The sequence below is a fragment of the Phalacrocorax carbo genome, chromosome Z, assembly GCF_963921805.1.
Source record: "Phalacrocorax carbo chromosome Z, bPhaCar2.1, whole genome shotgun sequence".
In the NCBI taxonomy this organism is placed as follows: domain Eukaryota; kingdom Metazoa; phylum Chordata; class Aves; order Suliformes; family Phalacrocoracidae; genus Phalacrocorax; species Phalacrocorax carbo.
Window position 1 is genome coordinate 26,546,661 of NC_087548.1, and position 24,754 is coordinate 26,571,414.

General features: G+C 41.0%; 1 protein-coding gene and 1 long non-coding RNA gene across 3 annotated transcripts; one reads left to right on the forward strand and one right to left on the reverse strand.

The window, feature by feature from the left end:
* Positions 1–682: 682 nt before the first annotated feature.
* On the reverse strand, positions 683–4,820 carry LOC135310628 (uncharacterized). Of its 2 annotated transcripts, none has more exons than XR_010370700.1 (3): positions 4,694–4,820; positions 2,987–3,289; positions 683–2,419 (listed from the first exon to the last, which is right to left on the reverse strand). It is a non-coding gene; the product is annotated as an uncharacterized LOC135310628 (long non-coding RNA). The 2 variants fall into 2 exon arrangements; XR_010370701.1 differs by lacking the exon at positions 4,694–4,820 and adding an exon at positions 3,703–4,423 and having other exon boundaries at positions 2,987–3,110.
* On the forward strand, positions 4,709–23,034 carry SLC30A5 (solute carrier family 30 member 5). Its single transcript, XM_064438995.1, has 16 exons — positions 4,709–4,830; positions 5,143–5,265; positions 7,140–7,206; positions 8,518–8,603; positions 8,946–9,033; positions 10,777–10,864; positions 12,081–12,157; positions 13,325–13,495; positions 14,102–14,390; positions 14,764–14,972; positions 16,052–16,209; positions 16,840–16,969; positions 18,405–18,630; positions 19,894–20,120; positions 21,953–22,081; positions 22,590–23,034. Exons 1-16 carry the CDS (start codon positions 4,757–4,759, stop codon positions 22,758–22,760), a joined length of 2,313 nt encoding a protein of 770 aa, XP_064295065.1. The 5' UTR covers positions 4,709–4,756; the 3' UTR covers positions 22,761–23,034.
* The last annotated feature ends 1,720 nt before the right edge of the window (positions 23,035–24,754 follow it).

Consider the following 24,754-nt stretch of genomic DNA (forward strand, 5'->3'; position numbering starts at 1 on the left):
GAAAGAAATGCAGAAGCCAAATCTTAGCAAAGTCACTGTCCTCTCATGCAGAATCAGAAAGAAAAGACATTTTTTGCCATTCCAATTATTTAGTTAATCCCAGTGAGCTTTTCCTGGAATATATATCTGTCTCTTTTACTCAATAAATACAAAGCTATTAAGATATTTTCTAAACAAAACTCTTAATGAAAGCACAACTTGGAATAAATGCCCATCAGCAGGACAGCTCTGCCAGAGCTCCCTGACCAGCATATTTGCCACTGCCCTAGGTGTTCTTCCCTCCGACTCCAGATACCCATTCCTGCATTCAGCAGCACCCACACATTGTTTCCTTCCTCCCAGAAGGAAAATGCTTCTTGACAGACCAAAAGCCCAAACTTGAAATGACTCTGCAGCTCTCCATTGAGCACAAATTTAAGTATTTTTGCTTTCAGGGGGAGGGATATTTTTTTCTACCACGGTCATGTGTTATCTTGAAACAGCAAAAAGAAGTGTGTCAGTTAGGAAGTGGCACAGGTCCTTTCTTGCTTCAATTGTACCAAGGTCTCATTTAGTAGAATAAAAAAAAAATATATATCCTCCCAGATTTCTCTAACCTTTCTTTACTGAGTTTCCCTTGGTCCCACTAGGTTGCAGCAACAATCAGGTTTATTGTTTCACAGGGACATTTTGTAGACATATGTTCTCCTTCTTACCACATCATGTTTTTATTGAGGAGTAACACGGATACCCTAGGACCACTGCTGACACTCCAACTGTACTTTTTCCCCAGAACTCTAACTTTTTAGATGCTCTGATTTCACAACTCAAGTCTTCAGGAGCATGCAATATTTAAGCAACCAGAAACACTGTCTTCACAAGGTTCCTCAAAAATGAAACAAATCAAAACAACAAACCAAACCACAAAACAACCCTAGCTTAATACACAATTAAAACTAAAAGAAACAATACATGTTTATACAGTATTTTATGTCTTATTTTTCTCACCATTGCTACACATTTTGCAGGGTTTAAATAACAGCCCTTTAAACCCTATTCAAGAACCCCATATCCTCCTGCCTATGGCTTCTCTTTTCATGAAGTCTCTGGGTTTGGGTCTATTCTATCCTGGACTTTAGCTTCTCTCTCCTTCAGCTGTCCCTGCACACTCCAACTTTGCTCTAGTTAATAGCAATTTATTTTCACCATTCCCTTCAACAATCCTAACCAGTTTCACCAGGTGTTTCTTCTCTGCAACTTTGTTTTTTAGTTACCTGTCCCCTCTTTACAGCAGGGCAGCAGCCACCTGTGCGTGCAGTGGTGCTCCACTTGAATATATGAACACCCACTTTTAACAGCCCTCACACTGACCCCGGCAGGTTCTAGAAATGTATATTTTCACAACTAGTGGAGACATGATATGTTTTCACACATAATAGAGTTCACATGCTGACACCAGGACACCTCTTGGCCAAACCAAATACTACTGCATTAGGCTTACAAGTCAGGGGTGGATTTCCAGTGTGTCAAGACCACAGGCAGACCCCCACACACATAGCTTCATGTCCCAAGTACACCTGTAAAGGTACAGGTGAGCCGGGACCACTGATGTGGCACGATATGTGTCCTCCTGGAGGGCTCCTTTGGGCCAGGGATTCTGCCTGGCTGCACAGCCTGGGCAGGAGTGCCCTGCCACCACTCCAGCCCAGGACACCCCACACCACCAGCAGCCAAGAGGATGCCACCAGGCACGGATGCTTGAGACAGGTGTTGAGGAGGCACTTGGCAGCGGTCAGTTGAGTCAGTTGGAGGCTGGCATCTGGGACAACACAAGGCTTGGGCACAAGTGAGCCACTGACAGGTGGCAACCTGTCCCAGCATGACGCATATACCACCCTTAAAAAGTGTTGAGGATCATGCCTGTCCCCTGGTCTTTGCAATACACACCTCTGGTTTTTGTGTTTCTCCCAATTTTGGTCACAGAAAGTTCTCCCCTGTGCATCTCCAGCCTTTTTCTCTTTTGCCCTCTGCATGGCTCTGACACAGCGGGTTGATTCTCATTCTCTGCCCTCTCTCTCAGTGCTTGGTCTCGTGACTCAGCTCCCCGGCCATCCACCCACCCCTGCCTCTGGTCTGCACTCCTCTCCCTTGTGCTGTTTGCCAACGTCTCCATCTCTCGGCCACAGTACATGCAGCACATAACTAAACATCTTTTTTTCCTGCCTAGAAACATTATTGGCATCTTCTGATTGATACATGGGCTTCAGGGAACTTCAGGCTGTGAACTGAGGGCTTTTGGACAGGAGGCAGGAGCTGTGGATTAAACTTTCAAGGAAGGGGTCTTCGCACGGTGGCTGAAATCATGGAGCTGAAATTTCTCTTAATAGGCTTATACTTGCCATGCAGAGGTTCCCACCTGCACTGGGAACGATTTGTGAATCTGCAAATAAAAAAAAAATAGTTGATTTCTGACCAGTGAAATTCTGAAATTTTCATTTGCCAGCTCCCATCCCTCTGCCCCTTCCTACTTAAAGTCTACCGAAGCTTATTACTTCAAAGAAATCCAACATGCAGTGGGCCGCTGCTGAGACTCATTCCACGCATGATGCTAGAAGAAGCAGACTTGAAATAGGCACAGCCAGTAGTTACAGTCCCCCTTCTTCTCACATCTCATGCCTTTTCTCTCTGAGACACTTGATCTGTATCCCTTTCCGTGTGCCGTTCCTCCTCCACTCTACCTCCCTCCACATCAGTTGACTTCTGATTTCTTTGCCCTACTTCAGTGCTGAACTAAGGACCAAAATCATGTGTTGGGATGTCCCAGAACCAGGGAGTTTGATATATGGCTGGAAAAAAGCTGCTAGCTCACAATATGGACATTTCCAACCTTCTGCCTTAATTTTCCCATTAATTTTGACTGCATATTTTAGTCCCCTGTGCTTTTTGGTAGCATCTCCATAAACTGTTACACACTTTGTGTGTCATCCAGGATGATGCTCCGCTTTACCTGAGAGTGAAGCGATCCCTGTGCAGACACTACTGGTACACTGGAGATGGGGTGAAACCAGCTGGGCGTCAGGCACTTCACTGAGGATAAACACCAAAACTCACCAACATGGAGGACTTCCCAGCTTCGTGACTGTTACGGAAAATCCTCAGACTCCTCGTATGCGTGTGAAGAAACAGCCATGTAATGGCTTTGCAAGGAAGATCAACTTGGGTAGAAGCATGGTGGTGTTGATGGCTCATCCAAAAGTTGGGGGCATCAAGGGAGGAGGCTGACTGTAAACAGTGCCACAGGCAGGAGCACCTGAATAACCACAAGAACCAGTTATTCAAAGCAATGAAAGCGCTCAGGCAACTCAAAGGGCACATGTGCCATAGTTTCTGGCTCATCCACCAAATCACCAGGCTGCTGGGGATGGACTCCATTTTGGTTGATAGGTCTTAAACAAAAAATCTGATCCCAACAATCTCTGTAATTAGAAATTCATCTAGGAACCTAGGACCACACCAGACTGCTGAAGTGCAAGGAAAAAGAGAAGTGATACCTCCCTGAAGGATGTGTGGCCACGGTCCTGAAAAAAATTGAACAACTGAATATATTTTTTGGTGGAAGAGCTTACTGGCTTGGAGCTATCAGCAAGGAAATCCTCTCCTGCTGCTTGATCCTGTCAGTGGTCAGGACAATAAGGCTTTGCACATAACAATAGAAAAGGATACAAAATAGACAGGCTTGCATTACAAACTGTGCCATTCCACAATTCACCTCTCCTTCTCATAGAAAGGAGTTGCAACGCTCTCTGCACTGACCAGCTTCTTCAGATGGAAAGGGGTGACTTAACAGAGTGCAGCCAACTCCTGCTGCCTATTCCGTCCGATTCCTGCCAGCACAGTGTCCTTCGAAAATTGGCGTTACTCTGCACCACGGCATGCGGGGCTACCCTAAGGCTGCACGGGCGCCACGGCCGAGTTTAAGGAGAAACACACCTCCTTTAAAACACAGTAGAACACCCGAGTATGGGTTGGGAAAGCAAGTCACAAAAAATGTGCGGCAAACCCCTCTGCGGTTTACACGCGGTGTATTTTATCACTCTTAAAGCTCAGTTTCACCCTCGGCCTGTCCGCCCGCGCCCAGGCAGCCCCCGGCTTCCCGCCCCAGGGCAAACGCCGGGCACGCAGCACCGCGCGCCAACAACGGCAGCCGGCACAACACAGGGCAAACCCACAGCGCTGCGCCTCGCACCGGACACCCCAGGTAGGCACGAGGCGCACCCAAGGCGGGGCGGAGGGGGGGAAGGGTGTATCAGACAGGCGCCACCGGCACCGAACAACCCACCGGACAGCGCCGACCCCCCACCGCCCACAAATGGCGGAGCCCCGCCCCTGAGAGGTGGGACCCCGCCCCTGAGAGGTGGAGCCCCGCCCCTGAGAGGTGGAGCCCCGCCCCTGAGAGGTGGAGCCCCGCCCCTGAGAGGTGGAGCCCCGCCCCTGAGAGGGGGACCCCGCCCCGTGCCTGTGCCGACCCCGCCCGCTGACCCCTCTGCTGGGGCGCCTGCGCACTGCGCCCGGCGCATGCGCAGGGTCCGGCGTGCGGCCTAGCCCAGCCCTGACCGGCCCGTCCCGGCCCGTCCCGTCCTGCTGGGGGAGCGGCGGCAGGCCGGCCGCGGAGCATGAGGTGTCCCCGTCGCGGGGGAGGCGCGCGGCGCCGTGCCTGAGTGCTCACAGCCCGTCCCTCGCAGGCAGTCCCTCGCAGGCGCGCGGGCCCGCGCCCGGCATGGAGGAGAAGTACAGCGGGCAGGCCTTGGCCGGCGGCGGCCTGCTGGGGCCGGTGGATGTGCCCAGCGCCCGGTAACGGTGGCGCGGGGGGAAGCGGCTGCTCCGCTGGTTAAGGGGGGCCTCGGGCGAGCCCCGCCAACGGTGGGGGCCGTCCCTTGGTGTCCCTCCCTCTGGGGAGCAGCGGGCATCGCCCTTCGACCCGCCGGGGGCGGGGGGAGCCCCGGCCTCTTCCGCCTGAAGCGGAGGGCCGACGGGGAGGAGGAGGGACCGGTGGCGAGGCCTAGGCTTGAGCCCGGGCCCCGCTCTGGGTCTGGGCCCGCGTCTGGGTCTGGGCGGCGGCAAGTACGTGGCCGCAACTGTACACTGCCCTGTCTTCTTCTGCAGGCTGACTAGGTACATCGTGCTACTGTGCTTCACCAAGTTTTTGAAAGCCGTGGGGCTGTTTGAATCCTACGATCTCCTGAAAGCAGTCCACCTCGTGCAGTTTATCTTTACGGTGCAGCTGGGGTGAGTGTGCAGGGGGTGAAGCCTTGTCTGCCACCATTGCAGCAGGCTTTGTCTGCAGTGTGCTTTGTCAGCTTCAAGCCTGCTGACAGACCCTGCATTATGTTATAATAGATTAATCGAAGAGAAGGCATAGCAGCAGATCCAGGAAACACTCTGTTCATAGCAGCGTTTTTCCTTCATATCTCTGCTCCCTATAATTTCAGAATCATAGACTATCTCAATTTGGAAGGGACCCATAAGAATCATTGAGTCCAACTCCGTGCTTCTCAGAGAGCTACCTAAAACTAAACCAAATGACTAAGAGTGTTGACCACATGCTCCTTGAACTCTGACAGGCTTGGTGCCATGACCACATCCCTGGAGAGCCTGTTCCAGTGACCAACCACCCTCTCAGTGAAGAACCTTTTCCTAATGCCCAATCTGAACTTCACCTGATGCAGCTGCATTCCATCTCCTTGTGTCCTATTGCTGGTCAGCCGAGAGAGGAGATCAGCACGTCCCCTTCCACTATCCCCCGTTAGGAAGTTGTAGGGTGCGATGAGGTCACCTCTCAGCCTTCTGTTCTCCAAGCTGAGCAAACCAAGTGACCTCAGCCACTGCTCCAAGACCTCTCACCTCTTGAGGGTCCTGCCTTCAAGACCTTTCACCATTTTGGCCGCCCTCCTCTGGACACACTCTTAACAGTTTGAGGCACCCAAGCCCGCAAACAGTACTCGAGGTGGGGCCTCACCCATGTGGTGTAGAGCTGGGACAATAACCTCCCTCAAGCAGCTGGGTGTGGCATCCCTGATGCACCCCTGGACACAGTTGGCGCTTTTGGCTGCCTGGTCACACTGTGGACTCATGTTCAACTTGCCATCAACCCAAATCCCTGGATCTCTCTGTGTGGCTGGTCTCCTCCAACTTTGTACACATAACCAGGTTTACCGGGCCCTAAGTGCAGAGTCTGGCACTACTCTTGTTAAATTTTGTACAGTTGGTGATTACGCAGCTCTGTAGTCTATCAAGGTATCTCTGTAAGACCTCCCTACCCTCAAGAAGCTTCAGTGGTTTTGCTACTTCAGAATTCTTCATACTGTGACAGTACTGATCATAGGAAACTCAGGCATGTACAAGTTTTCTCAAGAAGGGTGTAGAAGACAAGCTTTCTTCTGTATAATTTGTATTCTTGTCGTTCTTACGAGCTTCAACTGCAGTTTTTCCCTGATTGAGAGCTGAAGTGTAGAAATTGATAGCAAATATACAGAAACAACCTTTGCAGACACAATCCTGTTTCATGTTTACCTGATATGATGTGGAAGAGTTTTTCTGTAATAAACTTGGCAGACTTAGGACATTTGGAACCTCATTTTTTCCTTTTATTTCAAATTTGTTTACATTTCTGGGTTTCTCACTTTCATGTTCCCAAGCACAATAGTTTGTTTCCCCATCACTTACTCCTGATCCCAGTTGAGGAAGGTGTGTACTGTTTCTTACCATTTCTAACACTACTGTGTGTTTGGCATTCCATATGTGAATAAGCCTTTGGGTGTATGTATCTTGCTAATAAAATTTAACATAGTATTAGTTCTCCTCAAAACATCTGAGATCTTTTTTTTCTTAATTTTTTTAAATCACAGGTAGACTTCTCATTAGCTATTCTCTGAAGAACTTGCATTTAAAGTTCACCACAACTGAAGTTCATTTGTCATCACCTTTGTGGTGGTATCTGACATGTGTAATGCAGTGTGGTGACTGTGGCCTTTTAATGAGACATGTAGAGGAAGCCATTTTGTAAACTGAGACTGATATCAGAGACCTAGTTACTTAGAGCTGGTTTGAATGAAAAGTGGACTGCTGATACATTAATAGAGAAAACGTCATCTTTTTAACAGGTCTGCATTTTTTATGGTTTTGTTTCAAAAACCATTTTCTTCTGGAAAAGTGATAACCAAGCGTCAGGTGAGTTGATATACGTAATAGTGATTCATGTCTTTGTAGATATTCTTGACAGTTTGGCTGTTGCCAAAAATTAAAGTGGAACAAAGGTTACTCAGCTTGGAAGATGGGGTTGCAATTTCCAGAAGCGTGTAGCTAACTTTGTGTCTAGTGCACTGTAAAAAACAGCATTTTTATCTTTTGTCATTCCCTTTGAGAGTATTGTGAAAAGATTGGTCCTTTGTTCCATACAAGCATGTATTTTGAGAATTGGATTTTCAGAAAGAGCTTATCTACTTAGCTGGCTTTGACAGTTCAGAAGGGCAGTTCCTGGACTGCCAGAATGTCAAAGTACTTCAGTCTTGTCCCCTATGCCAAAAGACTTGCTTTCTGCATGGTGTGTTGTGATGAAGGGTCATCTAACTGTGTTGCAGGCCTGTGGTGAGATCCCAGTGTCCTGAGAAGTTACAGGGCCAGGTTGGAACCTGCTGTTTTGTAGGAAATAAATTTCCTTCACTGGCTCCATATTCATCTTGGTTTTATGTAATTGTGTGTGCAAAATCTTGACCCATGCACAGTTATCAGTATCTGTCCTAAGTAGGGAGAATCAGAAGGATAGCCTCAGAAGTGTTCCAACCAGTGTCAACTTTCATGATTAGACATGTATGACAGAATTTTAAAGTGAACAGGAAAAAATAGCATCTTCGATTTGTGTTCAGAAAAATCTGTCCATTTATGGTTTCACTGTTGCTAAAAAATTTAAAATTCTGGATTTTGAAGATGTGATATCTGTCATAGGCACATTGTCTTGTTTAACGTATTTCCAGAATTACTTTCCTTCAGAAACTTGCATTTAAAGGTATTAATGAATTGAATAGCTGAATTATAATCTGCTTCATGAAGAGATAATTTAACACGTGCATAAATATTTGTAGACCTATGGTCTTAGTCTCTTTATCTTGGAAGTTTTATCTAGTTCTTTATATGCCCATCAGATATATACAAGAGATTACAAAATAAACAGCATCTTTGACAGGTACATGGACTTGATTTTTTTCAGCTTTTTTTCCAGGCTTTTTGTGAAAGATCGGAGACTGTACTATAGAATCTAATGGTGTGGTAGAAAAGAAATAACTAGTTCATAATATGTCAAAACAAGCCTTAGTTTCCTGGCAAAGTAGGTAAGAAGATAATCATACTCTAAATTTTGCAGAACTTGCAGAGCATATGTTTCCCCCTCTATTTCTACAGTTACTGTGCTAAAAGAATGTTAATAATGGGGTGTTTATTTTGAAAGTGTGGAAAAAGTTATAATGAAATACCTTTCTTTTCTAGTGGATCAAAATTTTTAAGCATGCTGTTGTGGGATGTATCATTTCACTCTTGTGGTTTTTTGGCCTTACTCTTTGTGGACCACTGAGGTAAATATGTATTTACTATAAGGAAAGTTTTATCTTTTTAAGCTATTTTTTGTGATCTTTCCCTGTCTTGCTCCCTTGTTTTTTATTCTCTGTCCATCAGCCCATGATGCCAGCCTCTTGCTTTATTTTTTGAAATTTGAAATGAATCTTTATGCTTTTTCCTATGAACTCTGTTGTGCTTGGGAAAAACTACATATAATTATATAATTTTCTGTAGAACTTGTAATTTTCTTCATTCATTCTTTGACTGCTGTGTCATTAAATTTTAGCTGAAATAATATATATCAAGGTTTTGAGGTAAACTTGTAAGTGGACACAAGTGTTTATTTCACTTTTTTATAGGACATTGTTGCTGTTTGAACACAGTGATGTGGTTGTGCTGTCACTCCTTAGTGTCTTGTTCACAAGCTCAGGTGGAGGACCAGCAAAGGTATTTAAAAAGTCATTTTACCACATTTAAAAAATACTGAGTGCTATAAATTCAAGTGCTTGTTTACCCAGAACAAACAGTGTTTTGAACCTATGTTGATAGAAACTGTGCTTTTTTTAGTTAGTGGTGAAATGATAAGCTGTACCAGTTAGAATAATAGAGGAGACGTTAAGAGAAAAACAGTGGGTGGAGCTTTTGGATATCCATAGCAGCTATCTGAGAATTTTTTCTGTGTAGAGGCAGAAAGGAACCTTGAGAATTATTTTTGCACTTCAGCATTGTTTGTAATGAATTTTGTGTTTAAACTAACAGCATGTAGTGGTCCTGGCCTTTAGGTACAGAAGTCCAGCAATACGGTCCCCAGATCCTTGCCTAGCCTCTTCAATGTCTGTAGCTTTTTACATACTTCGTTTTTTTCTGCCAAAAAGTTCTCTACTTCAGTGACTGCATGAGCCTATATGTGTTGAGTACTTGGGCCCAGTCTTTCACTTAGTCAGAGATCTGTACTTGAAACATCCTTTGTCTGAGTCTCATTACATGCAATTTTGCAGGGCTTTCTCTAACTGTGCCTTATTGGCCCTAAATGAAATGAGCTCATACCAGCACCTAGCAGTCTTGGCCGCTCTCCCTGAAAAACAGTGGTAGGTGGAGGAAGATACCTTGTGATGTCTTACACCTGAGGCTAGAGTACTTGCTGTGTAAGAGAAAGTCTGGCTTTGGTCCTGCCTCAGGCTGGGAATTTTGAAATCTCTGTCTCATAACTGCTGCTGGAGTGCCCTAGTTGCTTTTAGGCTGGCCTTAGAGTGAGTAGCACAGTCATCTGCTCTGACGCTCTACCCCCACCCCCCTCGAATTGAGATGCTTAGGGCATCCAGCCTGAAGCTTTTCTCCTAGCCATCCACCCAAAAGGTAAATGTATAGCTTCAGAGGGGTTCTTCGACGGTCTGTATCTTAGTGGACCACACTTGGCAGTTAAGCTGCGTGTCTAAGGTAGAAAAAACAGGAGAGCAATAACCCTGTCCTCTGAGTGGTTCAGCTTTACGAAGTGAATTGTGGCAAAGATAAATCAGCTGACTTTCCAAACCAAGAATGTGATAGCTGTATTTGGCTTCAGAAGATGAATTGTAATGGTAGTTTTTAGCTGTAGAGCTCAGTGTTCCAAGTCAGGGTGGTGAAAGCTCTGGGAGCTGGAATTTCATAGTTGCTTCTGTCCCTTCCTCATGAAAGCACTGCAGAGCTCTGCTTTCTCAGAGCCTTTGCACGGTGCTCTATCCTTTACCTTCCGTAAGACAAAATACTACAATTTGTCCACAGATCTTGTTTATAGCTTCTTGATGCTACAGAATATTAAATCATCAGGCTTAAGTGACTCTGCATTCTGGCAGGCAGAAACACATCATGAAGGAAGCAATCACACTTGAAGTTCGTAAGATACAGGCTTCTGGCTTGTTACAGTGGTGATTTGCCCTGAGTTATCTGGTAAATCTGAAAAATTGGATAAATCTAAAATTATATTGGCAAGGCCACTTTTTAAAAAAAAATGGTTCTTTTCCTCATGTTTTTCTTAACAAACTAAAATATGCTTACATTTATCAGGAAGGGGGGAGGGAAGGGGCTGATTTCCTGGATTTTTTTATATTAATCTATTACAGAATAGTTTTGTTACAGAATTGGTTTGGTTTGGGTGGGGGGTTTTTTGGTTCATTGTTTTTTTATTTTGGTCTTGTTTGGTTTTTTTTACAGACAAGAGGTGCTGCATTTTTCATCATAGCTGTCATCTGCTTACTACTTTTTGATAATGATGACCTCATGGCTAAAATAGCAGAACATCGTATCCTTTCTTGCTATGTCCAAGAGCAAGTGCCTGTCATTACTGGACCAGAGTGAGTGTGAAGTTGAATGCACTAAATTAAATATGCTTGCATTTTTAATAGGAATCTTACCTTTCAAGAATATCATAGCATAAGATTATACTTTTACATCTAAGTACTGATATATACAGCCGAATGAATGGCATTGCTTACTTTGTTGATAACTTAGAACAGAGCTATAGATTTTAAGTTGTAGTTAAATGCTCCCTGCCTATTTGCACATATCAGACCACTTAGGATTCCTAGAAGCTGTAGCTTAAGTGTGTGCAGTAAGTGGCTGACAGTGTGGCTGGCAGTCTTTTTGGTATACCCAGAGAGATGCTTTTGTGCTTTTGCAGATGTAGTAATCTCAGTTCATCTGCAAAGCTGGAAAGTGGTGTGAAATAGCCTGCAGTATCTCCAACAAGAGACTTCAAACCGCAAATGCAAGCTAGCTAACATGCTTTCAAAGCCAGTGAGTTAATTAGAAGTGATTCTGAAGTAAGTTTTCATCAGGTCTTTTCACCATAGTGAAGTGTACTGACAAAAAGTGGTACATCTAAAGATGGGCAGTAAAAACAAACCAAGGTGAAAGTAAACTCTCTCAAAGAAGGAAGAAAACATGGAATTATAGATGCAAATGGTATATTCAGGAATAGTATCAATTAATCCACTGAGTTTTCAGTGGGTAAATTTATTATTTAAGTGCCCTCTAGTAGTTTTCCCAGAAGCTATCATTATTTTAATCTTTACTGGGTTGTGCTTGTCAATTACTCTTTGTTTTCTAGCATTTCAGTATTTAGAAACTGGACAGATACAGATCATATTTTAGACATCCCACTGTTTTAGTGCATTTAGTGAAAATCAATCTAATTTTGAACGCTGTTGAGTATATTTTTTGAAGTCTCATTGCCAAAATTAACATAAATCCTGTATCATGACTTCTGTGCACTATTTAACAGTGACTATGTTATCAGGTTTCGAAATACTCTTTCTTTTTTTTTTTTTTTCAAATATTTTAAATTATTTATTTTCTGTGGAAATATTTTCGTTTTTCCTAAATTGTAAGGATGGGGTAAGCATTGAAGCTCAGTTTGGTTACTTCTGCTTCCCATGGTCTTCTGCTATATCTGCCTTTTCTTCGGTTTAAAAAAAAAATATCAAATGAAACTCTTCCTTAATTTTTTTTTTATTTAGCTGAGGGGCATCACGACAGTGCTCTTACCCATGTTCTGTATACGATCATTGCTTTCCTGGGTGTTGCAGATCACAAGGTAAAGGATTTGTATTTTAGTAGGTTAATATTCATCTAAGTTTTGCAGGTAAGAATTTCACCATCTCAGAGCTAATCCAAGCCTAAATCAAAACCAAAAAGTTCAAGATCCCCACCCTATATTGGAACTGAACTAGCAGTGTGATTTTTTCATCTTGATTGAGTAGGAGCAGCTTCAATACAGCAAGCCAAACCACAAAATATTCAACTTGCATAGCTGATAAGGACTTTGCTGTAATGCATAACCTAAAAAGTCTCATTAAAATTACCCTAAAGTAGTTCATGTCATCAGTGTTCTGGATGTTCATAATGCTTTGCATACAGTACATTTCTGGCTCACTTTTGGGGTCTGTATTTTATTGCTGCTTTCCCCAGTCTTTCCTTTACATTAGAGGCTTGTATTTGAAGACACAGATTCTGATACGTCTCAGCAGTATAGTCCCATTATAATCAGTGTCGTGAATAACTGAGTATCAAAATCTTACTGTGTGGGATTGACCTGGCTGATTGAGTTCTTTTGTTAGCTTAGTCTTGTTGCAAAAGTGGCTGCTCTGAGGAGTAAAACAGGAAAAAATATATGGAGCAGCTGAGAAAGTATTAACATAAAATAAATCAGATGTTAGAGACTGGTTAACTGTGCACAAAGCAAGTGTGATCTAAGCAAAGGCAGGTGCTGTATGTGTATCTTGTGAGTCATTTATAGAACAATTCTGGAACAAAATACTGTGAAGAAATATGGTACGGTGCAATTAAAGGTGAGTGAACACAGAGGTTATGAAAGGGTTAGAGGCCAAGGTGACATGACACTTTTAGGGTTTACCTGCAACACTTTTAATAATGGAAGATGGGAAACCCAGCTTTGTGCAATTTTTCTTTCTCTTTCTATGCTGTTTGCTACCAGTTCGCTGCCGTTGTATGCAAGTTAACACTATCAAGAGTTCTAAACTTCAAGTCATATTAGGCTGTTGTGAATAGTGCTGAGGTATAACCATGTGTGCTATATTACTGTTTTTAGCTAGAGTAACAATTAGAGGAAATATCCTGTCTTTGGCTTTTGTTGATAAGTTAAGGAAAGCATATTAATCTTTTTTTCATTTAAGTGTCCCTTTGTTTGGAGTGAGGTATTTGGCTCTCAAGAAATGTTAACAGGATTCCTCTGTGTTTCCAGGGAGGAGTGCTGCTTCTGGTACTTGCATTGTGCTGTAAGGTTGGTTTTCACATGGCTTCCCGAAAACTATCTGTAGATTTAGGTGGAGCCAAGCGTCTTCAAGCTTTGTCTCATCTTGTGTCCGTCCTTCTCTTGTGCCCGTGGGTTATTGTTCTCTCTCTGACAACAGAGGTAAGATAGCAAGTATAACAGTATAAAAATAAATAATTTTTGTAATGCTTCTGCTTGTGAAATGCAATTTAAATATTTTCTTTAAAATATCTTTAAAATTACCAAAGTTGCCATCTTTATTTTTCTAGTAGGTGCTGTTTGAAATTTTTCCTCTGTGCTTGGATTTATATCTGCATGATACCTTAATTTCCTCTTTTGTGTGATAACTTTATTTCATCTTTCTAGCTCAGATATTGTATCCTGGATTCCTATACTAACATTGCACAAGTATTAATGACTGTATAAATACAGGGCTGTTTTATTTTATTTTAAATACAGGGCTCTTATTTTATCTGAGGAGTAGATTATTATAATTTAAAGATGTGTTCATTATGCCTGAATGCTTAGGGAGAGTAGACCATTGCAAACATGGCATTGCATATGGCATAGCTATATGTGTCTGTCTATAGCTAGAAATTTGGGTTTATGTGATAAATTGAAAGTATAAAAGTGCTTATGTTTTGGTGGATTGCTGAAAACGTAATGAAAGTGAACTAGATTCAATGCTACATCAACAGTCACATCTAATGGTGAACAATCCTATTTGGAATGTATCTTTTATTGCAGAGTAAAGTCGAATCTTGGTCTTCTCTCATCATGCCTTTCATAACAGTCATCTTTTTTGTTGTGATCCTGGATTTCTACGTCGAGTCCATATGCTCTGTCAAGATGGAAGCTTCCACATGTGCTCGATATGGATCCTTTCTTATTTTTATTAGTGCACTGCTTTTTGGCAACTTTTGGACACATCCAATAACGGACCAGCTTCGAGCTATGAACAAGCCACCACACCGTGAAAGCACAGAGCACGTTCTTTCTGGAGGGGTGGTAGTGAGTGCTGTCTTCTTCATTTTATGTACGTATTCTTATTTATCTTGTTATGAATCTATTGTCTGTGTGACTGGGAAGCCAATTGGAAAACAGATGTGGGCAGAATTATTTTGGATGAGCTTTTATGGATTCTTTTGAATAAAAAGGACCTGTGACTTTGTGCTCTTTCACTGTGTGTCTGCAAAAAAAAGGAATGTAATAGATCTTTTCTGTTATGGAAGTGATGATCTAATCTCACATGGCAATGAAATCTAATGATAAACCTCAAGATGAAGTTGACAATCAGTTTGCTGCCTGCAAATTTCATGTAAGCTTTGATTGCTGATAAAAGACGTTATAAAACAGCTGTGAAGCTTAGAAACAGCAACGCAACAAAAACTTCAATACTTTCCTTGCAGCTGCCAATATCCTGTCCTCCCCCTCCAGGAAAGGGCAGAAGGGTACCCTTATTGGCTATTCCCCTGAAGGCACTCCTCTGTATAACTTCATGGGTGACGCATTACAGCAGAGCTCTCAGTCGTTACCCCGGTTTATTAAGGAGTCACTGAAACAAATCCTTGAGGAGTATGATTCTAGGCAGATCTTCTATTTCTTGTGCCTAAATCTGGTAAGTGCACGTTTTTTTCGAACCCAATCACAGTAGTACCTACATAGTACAGAAAGAAGAGTTATTCTTTTAAAGGTTTCCATGATTGTTTGTTTGTGAAGTAGCCCTTGATAGAGTAGTTTCATTAGATGGAATATTAAAATAGAAGATTCTTATGCTAATCTTACAGTAAGTGGCAGGTCACTGTGATTTGTTGTCATGGTGTTGCACTAGTTGTATATGTAACTATTGTACCAGTAAGTAAATACTTGTCTGTTGGTATGTTTAAAATTGAGGTATCTCAATGTTACCAGAAAATAAGCTTAAACTACTAAGGCCTTTGAGGATGGGAACAACAAAATAGGAAGGGTGGGATTGAGCAGTGTCATTTTGGAGTAGGCTGGGTTTATTTCTAGTTTCTCTCTCAAATAGGAAAAGATCAAGCAGTAAGCAAGATTGGTAGAACCTCATTTGCAAAGATCTCTCTTTGTTCTTTGACAATTATCCAAGAAAATAGGGGAAGAAACTTGAAGTATCCCTGATAACTTTAAGGAATTCTATTATGGAACATGAAAAATCGGAAGGAAAATTTATAGGCAGACCAGTGAATAACAGTAAATTGTACAGGGAGAATATATGTATTAAAAATGTTTCTTTGGGTACCCTTCTCAAAACTAATTCACAAGATTTAAATGGTCAACTAATTGGTGAAGAAAAATTTTATGGAACAGATGTATAGACAGCATAGCATAGCATAGATCACATCAGAGCTGTTACATTGTTTAATGACAAATGCTTAAAACTTTGTCTACAAACTTCAGTTTAAAATTCTAAGTGAAAACCTAAATCTGCTCCTGTAGAGGGTTGTTTTCTTGGGTCTCAGGCTTTTGGGAGGGTGGGTTCAAAAATACCTCTTCATAGGCTTGGAATGGGTCATTTGTTTTTATTTCATTGGAGGAGAGAGAAAATGGTCTAGAAATACTTTGAACAATACCTGTGAAAACTGTCAAGAGTCCTAAGATGAAGAGAGTTTGCTGCTAGCTACTAAGACATTAATTTACAAGATAATGTTCAAGGAAAAATTGAAACTCTCGTTTTAGGCGTTCACTTTTGTGGAGCTTTTTTATGGAGTATGGACCAATAGCCTCGGTCTTATTTCTGATGGATTTCACATGCTTTTTGATTGTTCTGCATTAGTGATGGGGCTTTTTGCAGCTTTGATGACAAGATGGAAAGCAACTCGCATATTTTCCTATGGGTATGTATATGAGGTTCTTTAAGGATTATCTGAAAATTATTCTACTTGCTCATTTTCAAAATGCACTGCTGTAAAGATGTTCGGGATGTTTTAATGGTGTCTGCTTCTGTGCACTTTTTGCTATGTCTCTTTTCTGTTCCATTTGTGTTCATGCTATTATTCCTTCTTACTCCAGCAAAAAAAGTGTCTGAAATGTAATTTTCATTTATCTCTACAAATAAAACTTTATCACTATGAGTATTATGTAGAAATTGCCACACTCAATATGTATATACAACAAACAAAATATATGTTGGAAGTCAGTGTTTTAATGAGGATTTCAATTGTGCTGACATAATCAAAATTTGTATGGTTAAATTGCACAGCGGTTTAGCAGTTTGAAGCCTGGAATGTGCAGCATATATTAAAAATACTTCCACTATTATAGGTATACTGTTGGTGTTCGGACAGTTGCAAACTAGGTCAGAAATAAATAACCCAGAAATTAAGGCATGATTTTGTGGCATTTAGTTCAAAATCAAACCAATCTTAATGCTGTGTTAAATGTGTTAAAACTTTATGTATTGTAACTTTGAAATTTGTTCAGAGTACCCGTTCTTCACTCTCAAAAGTATGTATGCTTGCTTTCAGGTATGGACGTGTAGAAATTCTATCTGGATTTATTAACGGCCTCTTTCTGATGGTAATTGCTTTCTTTGTCTTCATGGAATCAGTGGCCAGACTGGTTGATCCTCCAGACATAGATACAAATATGCTAACTGTAAGTTTTGTCATTCTGTTTGAATGTTGTTTGGCAGTTAATGGTTCATTCATGTTCATCTTAAAAAAGTTAAGGAGAGTAAAGTTGCATACTCAAGAGATCTAAACTGTGCCTTGACTTTTTAAAATATTCTAATTTTAAAATCCAAATTACATCTAGTTTTAATGAATATTATTTAATTATAACAGTTAAATTGAATTTTTTTCTTAGACGTTACAGCTCTGATCTTTTTAGATGGCGGTCTTCCTACAGTAAAAGATACTAAGGACATAATCTGTATGAGCCTAAATGTGGTTCTGCTGTTATGTCTACCAGTGCAAATTATTACAGAAAAGATATTATGTTAGTCTCTGAGTAACCTCAAAAATCAGCCAGAATTCATAACATTATGCTGAGTGTGTTACTATGGTATAACCAATCATGAAGCTGTGCATAGCTGATCTTAATTACAACTGTGTCTCTCTAACAGCCACAGCCTCTTCAGGGGCTCTCCACTCAAATTTTCAAGCTTCCATCCCTTTCTTTCAAATGCAATTGTTCATTTTCTTCAAACTAATTTTTTTTAATTACGGAATTCAGCAAATCCAAACCTTCATTTATCACATTTCCAGCTTCCGTTATTTTCTCTCTCACACACACATGAATTCATGCTCTCATGCTGTCTTCAGTAACAAAGAGGATTTTTATGTTAGGCACAATCAGAAATGTGCATTGCTTGAATCAAGGCCTGATTTTTTTTTCTTTGTAATCTTCATTATTTGCTCCATTTTCACTACTGACTTTGTTTCATGGGGGTGGGAGTGGTTACCCCCTCTACATGAGCACAGTCTGCATAGCCAAGGAAAGGTCTGAATAACCCAAGGACTTGCTTAACTCCTTTATTATCTGGAATTACTTACACTTGGCTAGTTTTTCGAGAGAGGAGTAGAAAAGTAGGCAGACAGATAAAAAGCAGAACTGAACCGATAAAGGGGTAGTTGCTGTCTTCAGTTAAGTACGATTTTAGAGGACTGTCCATGTCCTAGATACAGCATACTTTTTTTTGCCAGTGAAGAAAAGCTCTTATTCAAACCACGTTTTGTCTTTTTAAAAGTAAATCAAATCTATCACCCCTTCTTAACACTAAATTTGCTATCTTATCCTGATCTGTGGATGCTAGGTTTTGCATTTTGGTAGTGGTTATTGCGTGGCGCTTTTGGGAAGGTTGGGAAGAATTTGATTTTTTTGAGAGGGGAAGAAAATTCCGTTGAAACCAGCTTCTATACTGAAAGGAATATGATGAGGAATCTACATTGGAATAATCCTTCTGTTGATGTTAATGCTTCCAGAGTTTTCCTTTATTAGTTCACAATGTTTCTGATTGCCATGTTCTAGAAAATAAACTTGAACACCTGGGAAGATGCAGTGACGTTAAAGACTTCTCTCCCTCTCACAGCCAGTCTCTGTTGGAGGCCTGATCGTAAACCTTGTTGGTATCTGTGCCTTCAGCCACGCGCACTCCCATGGGGCTTCTCGGGGAGGTTGTCACTCACACGATCACAGCCATTCTCACCACGGCCACAGCCACGGGCACGGGCATGGCCACTCCCACAGTGACCATGGGCACAGCCATGGACATTCCCATGGGGTTTCTGGAGGGAGCATGAACACCAACATGAGAGGCAAGTACAGACTGTTGAATCATAAACAACGTATGTGATTTCCAGCAGACTTTGAAGATTTTCAGAATCATACCCCATACAATGCATCATTCTTAAAATCTCCAGAGGTGATCTGACAGCCATTTAATATAGTATATGTGAATTTCTCTGTTTCTTCATTAGTGAGTTTAACTTGAAAAAACATATTTGAAATGTTTCTTTGCATGGCTTTCTTAGATATGGGTAATACCTAAGGACCAATACAAAGCATTAATCCACAGGCTTCATTAACATTAATAAACAGTCATTGTAAACCTTATTGAATGTTCATAGTTCTAGGATCCATCTCTATCTATAAAGGTATTACCATGTTTCTAGGTGTACTGTGATAGCTGTTTGTAAAAACACAAGGGGAGGGGATAAGAAGCAGAAGAACAAATGCAGACCAGCAGTCTAGAATATGTTTCTATTTGTGATTCAGAAGATAGGGTGGTAAAGATGAAACTTTATTTTCAAATCTAAAATCAGAAGCTAACCGAGAAGGGTAGGACATACACAATTTCAGCATAGCTTGTCAGTATAAGCTCTTTAGCTAGTCTCATATTTCATTGGTTATTTTAGGTCCTAGTTCAATTGACTATTCTGTTGACTGGCATTTTTGTGAAGACCGCCCATACTCTTAACTATTTCAGTATTCTTTCAAATCATGACACTTAACTAGCAGTAATCTTACAAACGATTGGAGACAATTTTTCTGTGCCTTTTGAGTGTGTGCTGAGAATGCTACCCACCATTAAATCAGTATAAAGGATTACTCCTAGCAGTAGCAGATAGATCTTCTTATAAAATAGGAACAGAGTTGGCATACAAAAACCAAACGGTACAGTAAAATCTGTCTGCATTAGCAGGCCAAGGCATTTATATTGATATTTTATCCTCTGTTAAGGATCAGTGAGTCTCCTCTATGCGGAGTTAAATGGTTATGCTATATAGTACAAATCCCACTAACAATTTAAAGACTACTGCATGTTTGGTTTAATCTGCGAATGCCTGCCTAGATCATTGCACTCTAAAGATTTTTTTTTACATTAATTTCTAATTAAACATTAGAAAAGCTAAATGTTTAATTTAATTTTGCACCCAGTTAGGCAGATAGTTGCCTCTATTTAGCTTGGGTGGTGTTTGTTATATTTAATAAACCCTACTGTGATTCTGCTATTGAACATAGACGTACATTTTAAACAGAACTGTTCAACTTAATCACTCAGTTTATTTTATTTTCAGGTGTGTTTCTGCATGTGTTAGCAGACACTCTTGGCAGTGTTGGTGTTATCGTATCCACAATATTTATTCAGCAATTCGGATGGCTCATAGCTGATCCGCTCTGCTCTCTCTTTATTGCTACATTGATTTTTCTTAGTGTTATCCCACTATTGAAAGATGCCTGTCAAGTGCTTTTATTGAGGATACCCCCGGAACAGGAGAAGGACCTGCATGCTGCTTTAGAAAAGGTCAGAACTACAATTCCAAATGTTTTCATATACAAACATACACAGCTATAACTGTTTTTGATAACTGTTAAACACAAGTAGTTCAGTCTGACAGCTTCTGTTGTCTTAGACAACTTCATTCTGAAGTTGTTTTAAATCTGTTTTGCAGACGTGACAGGATTAGGAGTCCTACTGATTAAAGTTGTTTTGCAACTAAAAAACATGCAATTTTTTACTTTTATGGTAGCTCATGATTTCAGACAAGTATAGTAATACTCTGGGAAAGGTACTTGGAACTAAGAAGGTAATGTTGCCATTGCCAAAAGCTTGCAGTCTTTTTAAACTTGGTGTGTACAGTTCAGGCTGCAAGATTGTATCTTGAGCCGGTAATTGCAGGTTTTCTTACGTGTCCATCTCATGAAGGGCTGCAGTACAGTATTTACTTCAAGGCTGTACTTACTCTACAGTATTGGCTCATTTGAAGTTCCTGCCCAGAATTGTAGTGCACACCTCAGTGTGGTGAACTGCCCTCTGTCAAAGAACTAGCTACATGTTCTTTGAGTATACCATCAAACAGAGGCAGCAAAGAAGACTATTCCTGATGGTGTACTGTCAGTTATTTGAGTGGGGGAGATCTGTTCTTGTCTGCATGAGAAAGAAAAGAATAAATGGAAATTGGCTGGGAGAGACTTATGTAATGAAAGGAAAGCGAGGTGCAGAGTGGGGTTTCACTTTTTGATGAGGGAAGACAGAAAGCAATTCTGGGAGACTGAGGAAGAACAACGTCCTTTCTGAAAACAGTTAAAAGAGCAATTAATCAAAAGATAATAGGAAAAGCATTTTTAAAAATACATTATAGTAAAACAATATGCTAGGAAGCATAGGTTGACCCCAGCCAGCAGGCAGCCACTTTTTCATTCTCCCTTTACCACCACCACTGCTGGTGGGACAGAGGAGAGAACAGGACAAGCAAAAGCAGGATCTGGGAGCAGTGTAAAGGCAGTTTAACAAGCAAAGGAGGGAGAGGGGAAAAAACAAGCAGCGTACCACGTTCCACAAGCAGACCGATACCCAGACAGTGTCTAAGCAACAGCTGCCTTGGAAGCCAGAAGACCCCCTACTTCCTCTACCTAGTTTTTTCATTGCTGTCTATGATGTTATATGGCATGCAACATCCCTCTGGCCAACTTGGGTGAGCTGTGTTCCCTCCCAGCTTCTTGCCCACCCCCAGCCTCCTTGCTGGGACTGGGGCAGAGTAGGAAAGAGAAAACCTTGACAGTGCCCAAGCACGGTTCAGCAGCAACCAAAACAATGCTGTGTTATCAAAACTGTTTCAGGCACAAATGCAAAACAGGGCACCGTATTGGCTGTTGTGAAAAAACTTCAATCCGCCCCAGCCAGGTGCAGTCCAAGGACGGATAACAAAACATGATAAACTATGGGAAAATATTCTGTGTCTGAATTCAGCCCAGCTATGGTAACTAAATAGCTGCTTACTCTGGCTAGTGAAGTAGCAGATGCCCTGGAAATGGTTACCTGCCTAGCCAGATTTCTTGTTTGGTCTGTCCATCAGTGTTACTGTGATCTGTACACTAAATCATTTTTTTTCTTGTTCTATTTAGCATTGTACTCTGCTGGGTTTTCCATTTAGTTTGGCTTCTAGCTTCTGGTCTTTGACAGTATTAGCAAGGTGATCTTTCAGTACTATGTATTTCTGTATACAGCTTAGCTGGAAAGCTGCTTTACTCTACAGCTTCTTTTTCCTGTGAAATTTTTGCCACCAATATCAATGTACATACATAAGTTTAAAATGTGTTCTTAAATTAATCATTGCTAATGTAATTTCTTTACAGATTCAGAAAATAGAAGGAGTCATATCCTACAGAGATCCTCATTTTTGGTGTCACTCTGCAAGTGTTGTGGCAGGTACAATACATGTGCAAGCAGTATCGGATGTGATGGAACAGAGAATTGTACAGCAGGTAAGATGCAAGGTTTTTAGATCCTAATGTCTTCATTTCCTACTCTATAGCACCTTTTCAGTCATAAGTTGCTTTGCTAAAACATCTGCCAAAACAACAGCAACAAAAAAGTCTGGGTTTTTTTCTCACAGTTGATAGTGGCACTACATCTGCTCTGACAAAAGGAGGAGGTGGATTTCATGCTGCAAAACAGGCAGTAAGCAGCAGAGATATCTGGATGCTCATTTTGGGTTTATAATTGACTTACCAGTGTCTATCTGCCACGGGTTTTTCTTTTTTTCTTAAAAAGATACTGATTTCCTTATATAAGACACTGAGAATTACCCATTATGCAGAAGTTGCAAAGCTGTACCCTCTGAAGCTAGTCTTCGCTTTCCAGAAAATTGATTTCTGGAAATCAATTATGCTGGTTTTTTAATCTAGAGTATTTCAGAGCCAGAATATTGCAGGCTACTGTGAGATGCATATAAGGTGTAACACTAAATGTGAACCATACTGTTCTATTCAGGTTACAGCAATTCTGAAGGATGCTGGTGTAAACAACCTAACTGTCCAAGTGGAGAAGGAAGCTTATTTTCAACACATGTCCGGACTCAGTACAGGATTTCAGGATGTCCTTGCAATGACCCAGCAACTGGAATCCATGAAATACTACAAAGATGGTACTTACATCATGTGATACAAAATTGTGTTTGCCAAAGGAGGTGAAAATGGTGAAGCTGTAGGATTCCATATTCATATTACCTTTTGTCAGGAGATATTGCACATACATGTACAGAAACAAATGTACTATATATTTGAATTTTTTTTAAGCATACTATCTTTATTAAAATTGAATCAAGATGCTTTTATAAAGGAAATAAGATGGATGTGAACATTTGCTGTATATGTGAAAATAATGGACATCTTAAATACTGTACTTGGTGTTTATTAAACAGAAGTCTTGAAACTTGTGGATGAGCACGGATATATTCCATAATTTCTCTTAAGTATGGAACATTATGATTACAATTTCATGTTAGCAGTGGGAAATGGAAATAGTTTATATTGAAATGCAAACATGATCAACTGAAAAATATTTTTCTTTCTTTCAATCATAGCTTGAAGACTCTTTGAAAAAAAATTACACGTTTATTATGGGGAGAAAAAAAAACATGAAGTCATGGTTTTTGTACACTTTGATAGATCATAGAAGTTCAAAGTTTTTATATTATGGCTTGGCATACAAATCTGATTTCTAAACTTAATGCATCAGAGCAAATAGATGTCACCATTTTAAATTTATATCAAATTATTTTTTTAGGGAGAGAAATCTACAGGTTAACAGTAAGAAATTAGGAGGGGAAGAAATTGCAGACAGTTTTCTGTTTCCTGGGAAGACTCAGAATCAAAAAAACACTCTCTAAAGTAATTGTACTTTTTGTATGAATAACTGCAAATGCCATAGTTTGAAGCTTAAAGTAATTAATCAGTGAGCATCCTAACACTCAGCTTAACTTCACCTCTTCAAGATATTTTATTCTGTCATTTATTTGATGTTGCTCATAACACCGTGACACAGCTGCAGGTGTACCGTAGCCAGCTGTACCTCTGTGTATTGCCCAAGGAAGCAGTCCAGGCTTAGAATGCCAAACTGTGCCAGTAGTCTGGGACTTGGCAAGTCGCTGTAACATACTGTAAATTGAGACTTTTTGACTGGAAAGGGAGAGAGTGTTTTTAAGAAAGACTTATGGGTGTTGGGGTCTTAATACTGTGAAGAAAACAAATCTCTGTCTTCACTGAAAACCTGTGAACAGGGTAATAACATACTACTTCAGAGTTTGTTATCCTTACATCTGCTTACAGTCTTCCTGTGCCCCCTTTTCTTGTTTGAAGCCCTTAAATATTTTCCTTGGAATCCAGCAAATCGATTCAGTGGTTAGCAAGAATGAGTGAGTCTTTCATCATCCCATGTATCATGGCAGTCTTACCTTGTCATACTGTTTCCTTGTTCTGGCATTTAGGATCAGCACCCAGGTCTCATTATAAAGAACGGACTTGATGTTAGTGGAGTTTGAGGATAGAGTGGGTAGGAATTGTATGATCAGACCAGGTTCACCAGCAATGCAGTCTGAAATGTCCTTGAGCAGTTCTGCTTCTCTTGTGGTGAGACTGTTTATAGAAAACAGCATAGTTTCTTTTGTAACTGTTAAACAAGTTTGCATTCCATTCTCTTCCTCCGGTGCTTTGATAAAATGCTATCTGCAGCTGTGATAAAACACCCTGTTTGCAGTATAGGACTGACTTGAAAAACTGTGGTCAGAAAGTCTCTAAAAGTTGCACTGCTTTCACATAGAGCAATGAAGATTGACTACACAAATGTCGGTCCCTCATTTCTTGGGATAGCACTGCAGAACTAGCCAAGTTCTCAAAGCTCGATCCTGTTTTCTTCCAATTTATGCCTTTGGCAGTGTTTTTTCTCACCTTGCCTCCTCCAGAAGCCTCAGGTCGGTTGACTAACAGTGCTACAAGTACACTCAGCTTATAAAGAGGGTGATCTTTTGGTTTTGTAAACGATTTTCAGACAAAAAGCTTCAGTTAATATTTACATGTGCCGCTCATCTTTGAGGTGATTCTACTGGAGCTGTCAGTGTTTCACCAAAGCGAGCATTAGTCCCATCGTGATAGATGGAT